At 30.8% G+C, this 11,967-nt stretch overlaps 1 protein-coding gene across 2 annotated transcripts; it reads right to left on the bottom strand.

Annotated features, from left to right (window-relative positions):
- Nucleotides 1-291: 291 nt before the first annotated feature.
- Nucleotides 292-5,240, bottom strand: LOC107925897 (transcription factor TGA7). 2 transcript variants are annotated; one of them, XM_016856639.2, is made up of 10 exons: nucleotides 4,979-5,240; nucleotides 3,767-3,819; nucleotides 3,508-3,674; nucleotides 3,346-3,417; nucleotides 2,969-3,028; nucleotides 2,825-2,902; nucleotides 2,603-2,666; nucleotides 1,791-2,062; nucleotides 1,094-1,318; nucleotides 292-711 (listed from the first exon to the last, which is right to left on the bottom strand). In XM_016856639.2, exons 3-10 carry the CDS (start codon nucleotides 3,658-3,660, stop codon nucleotides 571-573), a joined length of 1,065 nt encoding a protein of 354 aa, XP_016712128.1. In that variant the 5' UTR covers nucleotides 3,661-3,674; nucleotides 3,767-3,819; nucleotides 4,979-5,240; the 3' UTR covers nucleotides 292-570. The 2 variants fall into 2 exon arrangements, with proteins under 2 accessions (XP_016712128.1, XP_040969591.1); XM_041113657.1 differs by lacking the exon at nucleotides 2,825-2,902 and having other exon boundaries at nucleotides 4,979-5,227.
- Nucleotides 5,241-11,967: the final 6,727 nt, after the last annotated feature.

Raw genomic sequence — 11,967 nt, 5'->3', positions numbered from 1 at the left:
ATATGACAAGTTACAACATAATTGTGCTAATTAATTGTTATTTTCAACCTTTTTCTTTAGCATTTTTAAAAGGAAAAAATAGAGAATGTTACACTTACCTGGGGTGGCTTCTACTAGTTAATTGTCTAAAGTTATGATTAATTTTTTTTAGAAAATTCATTGTGTTAATTCCACATGCCTAAATCCTTGTGTATGCAATAAATTTGCAAACCATTGAATTTTATAGTGTGAAATTCTAATATTGCTAAATTTCTTGTCCCACTAACTGAAATAACCAAAAATTGCCGAAAGTAAGATAATCACAAGCTTGCTAATATAATTCTCCAGCTTCCAATGAATATAGAAAGTACTATACAGCATCAGTAAGTCTAACTTTAATGACCTAAAATTCTTCTTGAGATACAGTATAAGGGTTCATATTTACAAGTTTTATGCCCAAGAAGTCTCTGAAAACTATATATATACATACATATATATTGTGGCTCATAAAACAAGACCTCCAAAAATCCAAATGCTTACCAGTTGAGGAACAAACTTCTGGTGAATACAGCCTAGACATATTGATGGTTCTCATGGACGAGCAGCTGAAAGTGAGCTGAGAGCACGTAGACGATGAAAGTATTCCCCCATGGCAAGTAAACCTCGAGCTGCTTGACGGGCTGTCAGGATTCGAGCCATCTGCTGCAGCGTCTGCTGGCGAAGGTGATCAGCCTGTTTTGGGAACAACACATGCAAAATCCAGTAAACAAAGTGCACATCTTAGGATAATATACTAACATACACTTGAGAATTATTCAAACAATTCTAGACTTAGATATGTTATATATTTCTACATAAATTGTCATGAAACAAAGAAACTCCATTCTCCCTCCTCTCCGAGCTGTGAAAGCCGTTAAAGTGGTGTCATTTCATATCGTCAGTCTTTGATTGCTTGTGATCATAATTTTCAAGTTTGGCATCAGTTGGTTTTAGGTTAAATGCTAAACAAAAACATCAGTGGCTCTCAAGCTTTGATTTTTCATTTAAAAGACTGAACTCAATATTTAAGTTCAAGTGATCAGATACAACTGATGAAAAGCAAAGAATGTCATACCTGGCTTACAAAGTTCTCTAAGGCTTCCAATTTATCTATTGCAGCAACCATCTGAGCTCTGTAGTTTCCTGAACACAAATCAGATGCTACACTCTCGGCCAAACTCTGCTGCAGTTTTTCTACTCCTTGGGAAAGAGCATCTTCAGCTTGCTGAGAAGATTGTCGAAGATTACATACTTCCAAATGCTGTTGATCAGTCAACGGCTCAATTTGTGGCACCACAACCTGAACAAACAGAATTCCAAAATCCATAATTCATGAGTAGAAAAGTAGATACTATTGGTGCATCAGCCCTACATTATTTGATTATCATGAGAAGTTATTGACCTCAGTCGGTAGCTCATATGGCATCTCCAGGAAAAGACAAAAGAAACTAAAGATTTGAAAATATCCAAATAAAGCTTCAGATCGTTGAGGATGAATGTACTTGTCTTCACTTTACTCTTTTACTCTTTACTAATGCAACAGTTGATATCAAGTGGTGAAATAATAGGCAATAGTTTCTGTAGTTGGTTTTTGCAAGTTCATGAGGATCTGGACATGCTTCTCCGAAGAAAATGTTTCCTACATGGAAGATCTCCATGATTCTATGTAGGGTAGATATCTTATGAGAGAATTTGGGATGACTTTATTCATATTAATCGAACGAATTGGCAGCCTTCCAGAAAAATAAGAGTTATATGAGATTGAGCATTACATTTAAAAGCGCCGATGGGCGGAATCCTCCGATCCAGTGGAAAAAACGCTCGGCTGAAGTTCTCCATATACCCGAGATCAAATAGAAGACATCTGCCTTAGCAGCATCAGCTTTCATGCAGAACAGATTGTAATAGTGGTTCAAGCCACTTTCTACGAGTATACGGAGCTCTATATCAGTAACGTGTGCCTGGACTGCAGTTCTAAGTTCACAGATCAGTCTATTTTGCTCTTCAACCCAGTGCCTGTATTCCATCTCAAATGAAGTAATCCCTGCCAAATTCAAATGAAAAGATTCAAAACAAGAAAGCAAGACATATGCACTTTACATTTACACGAGAAAAATGTGAAATTCAAAGGGAGGGAAACCTTTGCTCATTGGTTGCTAGTTAATGAAGCATAAGGTAAAACAAGTGTACTTTCTTTGAAAGCTATATAAATTAAATCTTCCATCACTTATGTGCTTCGCATTGTGATCTATTGTTTGAAATGACAACTAGATTACCGATTCCAATTATGCAATATCATTATTGTGAATGTCAAAATTACAAAAGAATGAAAATTATACAAAATTTATGCTAATAAACATGCGAGCATAATAACTTTCATTCATGACTTTAGTGAAGAAAGCCATTGAACTATAATAACCACTTTAATTAAGGAAATATTTCAAAAAAGTGCTAATAAGATGATAGAACTTTCTCATATAAAACAAATATATGGCAGTGAACTAAGATGTCGGGAAGGTTAATATTGTGCAAGTCAATCTATAAAGCAAAAACAATGATAATTGAAGTAGATTAGATCACAAACCTGAGTTTACAGTTCCAGACAGTCCAAAATAACCAGCATCGGATGCACCGGCTATGTGTATACCCTGCATTAAGGCATTAGCTAATCTGTTACATATGCCACATTTATAAACATGATTAAAAGAGACATCTTTTTCTTGAAAATAAAAAGAAATGCCTTGTTGATAAACAGAGAAAACATATTTTTTTGGGGGGGACGCGGGGGGGGGGGAGTTCACTTCACCTGCTGCCTAGCTCTTTCAAGCTCTTGCTCCAATTGAGCTAGTTTCAAACGACTTGATTCTAGTTGTTGAACATAGGCCTATAAGATAAAATCAGTTTACAAGTACTTGTATATGTTCAATCAATGAAATAACTGTTCATCTACCTTTTTCCGCATTCGGCTTTTACGAGCAGCTTCACGATTTTGAGCCAAACGTCTCTGTATCTGCACATATTATGCTTCTTTAAATAAAAGATAAATACAGTTGAAACAGGTAGGAGATGCGGGGGTTCTAATATATTTAAAATGTAAAACAGCTACACAACCGCAGAACAGGAACCGCACAGATTGGATTTTATAATACTTTCCTTTAAAAAGGGTTCAGGGTTATGTCTGGACTTTGAAGCATGCCTTAAGCAAAAATGCTCACACAAGTAGGCATTAGCACATATGACGGAAAAAGAAAAGCTATTATTTCTTAAATGTTATTGAGGGAAGATGTGTGTCTTGCAGAGAAAGAGCAAATGCGGCAAATTCATTACCTTATCGGTGGGCTTGTTGGTTTCTTGATCACTAATGGATGGTTCAACTTGCTCACAGGGTATACATTCAGCCTAGGATTTAAATCAGCATAAATTAGTTATAGCCTGAAACTGAAGAAAATGCTCAACCAACCAAGAAATAAAACTACGATGCAACTTCACCTTGTTCTTTAGCCTGACATCTGCTGGAACAATTGTGGATGATCCAATATTTGGACTATTGTCACTATTGAAGGTGTCTGCCCATCTGCTTATATGGTGGAATTGCTCATATATCGCCATCCTTCTGGTAAGTTCAGTTGATGGAGAGCTCATACTCTATCAAGCAACTGGAACAGAACCAAAAACCAACAAATAGCTTACAAATCTTATGCCGAGGACAGAATCTGAGATTTCAACAATGCTTTCATTGTTTCCTTACCTCTATCTATGGATCAATCTCCATGGGTGGAAAACAATGTAGTGATACAAATGCTGAAACGAGAACACAACAAAGATCATCTCAATACTAGCAAAAGTCCCAAGAACTACAGAACATCTAAGCTGTATGTAGGAGGGGTCTAATAATTTTTCTTGTTTGGACCAATTGAGTTATGTTAAGAGTTTCCCTCTCTTTCAAGCGTGCATTACTATTAAGGATGTTGGATGAAGGTTTCTAGTTTTCTCCAAAGGCAATAAAAATGACTAGAAAAAGAAATTACTAACACTTCTAAATGAATATCTATAACTAGCAAACAGGCATGGGGAAACATAGCAAAGTTATAAACAAGATGTCCCCTCTATCTTTCTTAAACTCAAAACAAAGAAAATACTATTCAACATTTTCAAGCCTAATGAAATTCAATTTCCCTTCACATGAAAATCTAGATGAGAAAATTTGGGTAAAAGTACCAGGGACGCCCCTGTACTAAGAGTTAGATTGCATTTTGCCCCCTTTACTGAAAAAATGAGCAAATAACTCCCTGTACATTAGATCAAAGAGCAAACTGATCATTCTGTAAAAAAATTCATCCATTTGTACTGTTAAAAGCTAGTGTGATTGATAGAATAACCAAACAATGATACATGACATGCCACATGTAATAGAAATAGATGAAATTTTTAGCATAAGGACCAATTTACTCTTTTATCTAACTTGCAGGGACTAATTTACTCAATTTTTTGAGTAGAGAGGACAACATGCAATCTATCTCCTAGTATAGGTGTTACTTTTACCCTCATGATTAAACATTAGTTCACTGCACAATGATGTACCAAATTACAAGACAACCAGCTCTCCTTTTACATTCAGTTCTTGCTCTTAATAAGTAACTAGACTCGGCTAATGCTCTTAATTGGCGCCAAAGTTACATGTTACAAATTACAAGCATCCACAAAGTATACCAAACTTCCTGCATGGCCATCATAGATTACACCAACCCAGTAAAGCACAAATTTACTAAACTGATGTGATCAAAGAAGGAAAAATGAAAATTGAATCTCTCAAAAAGTTTCAAGTTTCTCGTCAACCCAGAATAGAAAACAACAGAAGTAGAAATTTAGAAACTTAACTAATCTTAATAAATAGAAAATTGAGCCTTTCAAAATTTACAAAAAAATAAAATAAAATTGAGAGCTGAGAAACTTTACTAACCTTATGGATCGACAAAACTTCAGATAATCAAAGTCCTTCAATTAAAAAAGGAAAGAAAGAAATTGAACACTCAAACACTCGGTTGTTGCTGTAAAAACAGCATTTTCAACCACTCCATGAAAGCAAATAAAAGAAAACAACCCAAAAATTAAAAATAGTTCATAAACAGAAAGAATTTATAAATATATTTATTTCTAAAAATCTCTAGTCAAACGTTAACGTCTGAGTGTTCCTACAGCAGCAAAAAATATAAACAAGGAAAAAGACAATATGCTCATTAACTTTTTTTTTTTATCCTACGCACCTTAGTCTCCCTTAACCTACGCCACTTATTCCCTCGGGCCTCAATTAGTGTCACCATAACTGACGTCATTTCCCGGTCCAAATTATAACGAACCTTTGGCCCTTTAAAGGATTTGCTGGTGGTCGTCCGTTGGGGACCCACGCGGTGGAATATGATTGGTTGGGAAGTTTGTAAAGATAGCAGACAGCCACTCATCCTTTCCATAGTCCTATTCTTTTTATTTCCAATAATAATACATTTCTAGAAACCAAAGGTATTTCTTTTTAACAATATTTTCTCTTAGCATTACAAGTAACACGACACAACTTTTACTATATGCTTCAAAATATTTATATATAACAAAATTTTTAACACAAATAAAGTTAATGATTTTAAAGAATCTCATGAGCTTCAATTAAGAGATTTGATAGGGTTTTGTTGTATTTCTAAGCCGAGGGATTTTAGAGACAGCATATTATTTTTAGTCAAGTTGTGTTAACTATCTAAGGAGTGAGAAGATTTAAGTAAAAATATAGACTCCAAAAATGAAATTGGGAAAAAAAATAAGTCCGCCTTGAGTAAGCTCTTTTTGGCCTCGACTCAAATTTGAAAAAAAAGATACTATTGCATTTTGATGCCGTTTTGCTATTATATTGTTACTATTCTATTGTTATTATTTGGATATTGTATAACTATTATTTTATTGTTAATTTTACTACTATTTTAGATGTATTTACTTGTTAATGTGCATTTATCTCGGTGTTATTTAAGTATAAATATTTTTTAAATTTATTTTTAATTTGTTGAGAAATATTTATTTTAATATTTTTAGCGCGTATTTGATGTATTATATTTTTTAAATTTATTCTTATATAAAAAAATTAATACGGGCGAATCGGGTCAGACTGAGATTTTAACATTTTTATCCAACCGGACTTGAATAAAATTTTAAACCAATTTTTCGAATAAAATTAAATTAAAATCTAAAAAAATAGACTTAAAATTTATTAAATCCTCGCTTAACCCATAATCTCCTCCAATTTTAACGTGGGTCACACCAGAAAAATACTCTATAAGTTGGTTATAAAGGTATGGGTGGTTGATTAGTATGTGATGGGGGCAACTTGAGGAGAATGTATGAGAATGGTATAATAATTGACCCTTAGTGGAGAATAAAATTACTCTATTATTGTAACAAGTCTCTACGGGCCTTTAGTATGGTGAATGCTTTAGTAGGCTAAACTTGACGAATTCTCTCACCATCTCCAAAACCATAACACTAAGTAATCTAGATTTTTAGTATTAAAAAAACCACTCTATATATAAATTTGTGCTTCACACATATGTGAAGAGTTTGTATAATTATGGAGGAAAAATGAAGAATAACAATTAACACTCTTATTAAAACGTCAACGTTTTGAAAATATTTAGATTTCAGATTCAGATTTTATTTTAAATAAATATTTAGATTTTCAAATTTATTTTAATATGTTTTTGTAATAAATAAAAAAATAAATAAAAGGAACAGGTCATTCTTTTCCTTGGGAGGGGGGGTTGGGGCTACCCCCATGAACCACATTATCTCTTAAATAATACTACCAATTTGCATGTATAATCTGCCTATCTCTATCACTCCTTTACGCTCTCACTTTCAACACATATAGACCCACATTATTACGTTGCATTTACGTAGCAAACCATTTTCCCTGCCCAAAATGTAAATCAATAATATTTTATTAAGTTGGTTATTTAATTTTTTTTAAATGAGTTTTAATTTGATTGACATAAATATTGTTATCAATGCAGGAAGACGTGGGTTCGAGTACATTGAAACGCATTATCTTTCTATTTATGGGTTCGGGAGGGACTATAGATAGCTTTAAGCATTATGTCAAAAAGAATAGATATGATCAGAATCTATAATGAGATTATTCAATATCTTGAATCTTAAATTTTCAAAAGTATGTGCTCTTTTTGACACAATGTCTAAAATTACTCGTAATCCCTCCTCAACCCATAAATAATAGGATAATACCAGCACTTTCGAACTCATATCCTCCTACATTAGCAATAATGCTCACGCCAATCAAAATAAAACTCAATCAATTTTATTTTTATTATTTATTGGTGGATAAATGATTTTTCTAGAAACAAAAAAAACAAAAAAAACAAAAACAAAAGGAAAACAATGGGGAAATGGGCTCTATATGTTAATGCATGCTTTTTCCCCCTAGATGATTGCCACTATATATGAGAGGAGCACTAAATTTTCTTTATAGGAATCTTAACATTATTATAGTTAATTAGATATTATAGGTAGCAACAAATGAAAGCACCTTTTGAGTCCAAAATGAGTTGCTCATATTATATGTACTTTGGGTTAAGCTAATTAATTACGATAAGGGAGAGGGAGAGGGAGAGGGAGAGGGAGAGAATCAGTGTGTAAAGTCTAAAGAGGAAAAGACATCCACCATAGAAATTAGGTCACTTTTTCTTTAATGCTTTCAGGTGGGAAGTTTTAATTTCTTTCTTTGCTTTGCTTTTAACTTTTAATTTTTATTCTTTGAATTTAGCTCCCTTCCCTACCTCCCATAATCCCATTACTCATGGGATGGAATCCAAGTGGCATTCTTTTATATAAATTCTTGCTTGCCAAACATATATAAAAGATGATTTTAAAGTTTTGGGCTCCTGTAAAGCAATTTGATGACTGAATCCTTAGTTAACGACCTGCAAAAAAGAAAAAATGCTTTTTTAAGGCATGCAAATGGACAAATATTCGGAGTTTTTTTTTATTTAAGAAAATATTATTATTAATAGGAATGATGAATAATAATAATATAACGATTCAATACATAATATAAACAATAAATAATTTACTATAAATTAATGCACAATTGTTATATCTGCAAAGTAATCTAAAGAAAAGGATAAATTGACAGTAACTGTAATATTGGAATAATTCATAAACAACCCAGAGATACATCAATTTGATCAAATCGTTGAAATTTATATCCTAGCATCGCCATCATCAAATTAACCTGATGATGAACACTAATCAACCAAGAAAAGATTGTCAAAAGCCTCAAGGGACCTACTGTATCAATGATGCAAAAAAGACTAGGTCTTAGATGGCTTATCATTCTCCTCATCGTCTTAAATTTATCATCATCATTATGATATATCATGATAAAGCTCTTCGAGAACAATTCTTAATAGATTTGGTGCGCGCCTTTATTTTGGAAAATTTCACATATAAGTCAGAACATAACTAAAAATTAAAAGTAAAAATAAAGTTACCTCTACTTTCAAAGAAAATAGAGTAGACAAAACAAAAACTATGAAAAATATATACATATAAATATACTTATTTTATTTTATTATTTTTGTCTGAGGCACTTTGGCAAGGACTAAACTACATCTATGGTGGATAGTATAAATTTGAACATAGTTTATCCCAAATTAGAGCCAAACTTAGTTGTAAAATTTTTAGTTTTTATAATAAAAAAAATGAATTTCTTCTCCAAGCATTTGAATCTAGTTCAAATCTTAGAGTAATCGTTATTGAAAAGGCTTTACTAAAATTCCACTCTCAACCTGAATAAGATTAATCTCAAACAATAAAATGATATCTATAATTATATCAATTAAAAAACTTAAGATTCAAGCCCTTCCAATAGCTTGCTCTTTTTTTTCTTTTTTCTTTTTTTTTTTAAACTTTCTAAATTCAAAACTAACTATAGGCCAATATTTGGTGTTGAGAATCAATCGAATAGCAAAAAAACGATGATATCAATTAATATGTGGGCCCTCCAAATGTTTTACTTTGGTTTCACCTCAGACAAAAAATGAACCAAATCACTCCATTCGATTTTTAACTTTTAAAATTGAAATCAAAATTGTACTGAATAAAAATCGAAATATTTAAAACCAATAATTGTGATTTGGTTTGAGGGTTTTAGTGAATTTGGGGTTTGTAATATATATACATATATAACATTGTTTTGGAAAAAAAAACTAATATTGTAATTCTTGATATTTTTTTCCAAACAACAATCATGATACATGCTCTGGATTCATTTATATATTTATAAAGTGCATTGAAAAATTAAATTAATGTCATAATCATCCAAAATTGTTAAAAGGAAAACTAATACATAAATCATTCTTATACCTAATGTTTTGATGTGTCATTTCTTTTTATTAGTTATAACCGAGTCATTACAATATGCCATATAATCAATTAAATTCATAAATATCACATGCATATAATTAACAGCGAATAATTATTTATTTTATAAATAAAATATTATAAATTTTCATACACAATTTTTCTAAAATTAGAATTAGCTTATAATTATAATTATGATATTTAAGAAATAATTTGCTTACTCTAATATAAAATTACACTTTTATAACTTTTTTTCTATGAAATATTTTCATAACTTTAACTTTTTGTATGATTATATCTAGTTTTAATAATAATAATAATAGTTGGATTAAATGAATTGACCTGAATCCCATCACTTGTTGAGGAAATAAATACAGTGACAAAATAAGGGGATTTGTGGGGGCAAAAGGCCGAGGGCCATAGGCCATACAACATAAGTTGAATCCATATAGAACTATCTTTTTTCTATTTGACTTTGATTAGAACATGATTTTTCAACCCTTAAATAGATGTAGTTGAAACTTTTATTACATCATTCGTTTTTCAATATTAGTGAATTTTCTCCTCCTTTGCCTGTGATTTTTTTTTCCGAAAGGGTTTTCACATAAATATGTGTTTTTTTATTTTCTTATTGCTTTGCGATCGTTCTACCGCCATTATATTATTTTATAAGAATTATTTCTTCATTTAGTCTTATTTAAATAAAACGAGTTCCATGTAAAAAAAACTAAACTTGAATTGAATTATGCGATTTGAATAATAGCATTAATCCAAAACTAAATTAAATAATATAAAATTTAAATCGAACTGAACTGAACCGAACCGAACCCAACACATTAACTCGAATCATTTACTTATATTCAATTTAAAAAGTATTTCTTTTGTAGTTGCATAGGATGGGCAAAAGATAAAAACAAATTGATGTAACTTTTGTTCATTAATATAAATGATTAGATCAAAAGATAGGATAATGCTTTCCACTGCCACTGAAACGTCTTCTTTTTGTTGCCCTTTTCCTTTTTAACCAAATTTTAGAACCTTTAAAAAAAAAAACAAAAGCAAGCTCATCACCTCAATAATTCAATCCAATCCTTATTTTCCATACAATAATATTTATGCCTAGAGTTGCGTTATGGAAACGAGATCTTTGGGTATGAAACGGGAATATTCTAATAATTTAATGTTACATTGATAATTTTATTTTAAATTTTAATTTTTTTTAAAAATAAAAATATTGATATAATATTAAATTATTTAAAAATAAATACAAATGAGGTGACTTTTATGTTTCGTAATATCCTTTTTCTGATTACCAATTGTACTTATACAAGATTCACTTTTCACCAATACAATTAGTGAAACGTCTTCAAATGAAATTCTCTAGGGAGCTCAAGGAGGTTGTCATTCGCTCTTTAATTCCTTTAATCGTAGTGTTTCATTGATTAAAGCAATCATATCTAATCATATATGTTACCAAAAAAAAAGTCAGTCATATATATTATAAAAAATAGAAAAGTATATGGAAAATTTGAGTTTTAAGTTAATTTTTTGAATTAAATATTTTTTAATAATATTTATTTTTAAATATGATTTTATTAGTATTATTGAATATGTATGATATATAATATAAATATTTACAAATTAAATCATTAATAAATAAATAAAATATCCGACATATATAATGATATAGACATTTTTAAATTGATATTATATTATGTGACCATTAATTAATACAGAATCATATTATTAACAATGAAAAATTACATTAAAATTGTTAATTAGTGAGGTAAACGAAAGGAAGAAGATGATGGTTTGATGAAGAAGGAAAGAACACAAGTTGGGAGGAAGTCTTAATTTTCTTGGGAGAGATGGAGATTTGGTGGGTTGTCTAGGTGAGTTTGTGAGCTATTTGTATAGCTCTTTTATAGTAGAGGACAATTTTGGTAATGTCTTAAGATAGTTGGCGTGAAAGTCTGATTTGATATATTTGATAGTGATAATGATTTGATGTTTTAGGATGAGATATGTTACAGTGACTTAACAGTTAGCTATACCAAATTTACACATGATCCTCGTATAGTTTTAGAGTTACAAAGTTCATCAGGTTTAGGTTTGTGAGCTAATTATAAATGAGGAGGTACATAGTTCGCCAAGTTGAGGTTCACGAACTAACTATTGATAGGTTGTTAGACCCGTTATATGAGATATAACAAAAATAACTATCAAAAGTAAATTTTATTATAAATTTACTTCAAAAAATTACTTATAAATTAGATACATTTTATTTAAAATAAAAATATTTATAATAATAATTTAGAAATATAATGAATATCTAACTGTTTCCATTAGATAAAAATATATACACACAATAAATGGGAATATCTACGATAAATGAAGGCATGCAAATCAAGCTCAGGCCTCACTTATAGCGGTGAACACCAAGCCATCACATAAGGTTCCATATATATTTTTAATCAACAAACGGGCTGGGTTTTATGAATAAAACAAATAGATTAAAACAAAAGCAGTATAAGG

The sequence above is a fragment of the Gossypium hirsutum genome, chromosome A01 (genome assembly GCF_007990345.1).
Source record: "Gossypium hirsutum isolate 1008001.06 chromosome A01, Gossypium_hirsutum_v2.1, whole genome shotgun sequence".
Lineage (NCBI taxonomy): Eukaryota > Viridiplantae > Streptophyta > Magnoliopsida > Malvales > Malvaceae > Gossypium > Gossypium hirsutum.
The sequence above is the reverse complement of the archived record's forward strand: the minus strand, read 5'-3'. Positions and strand labels throughout refer to the sequence as shown.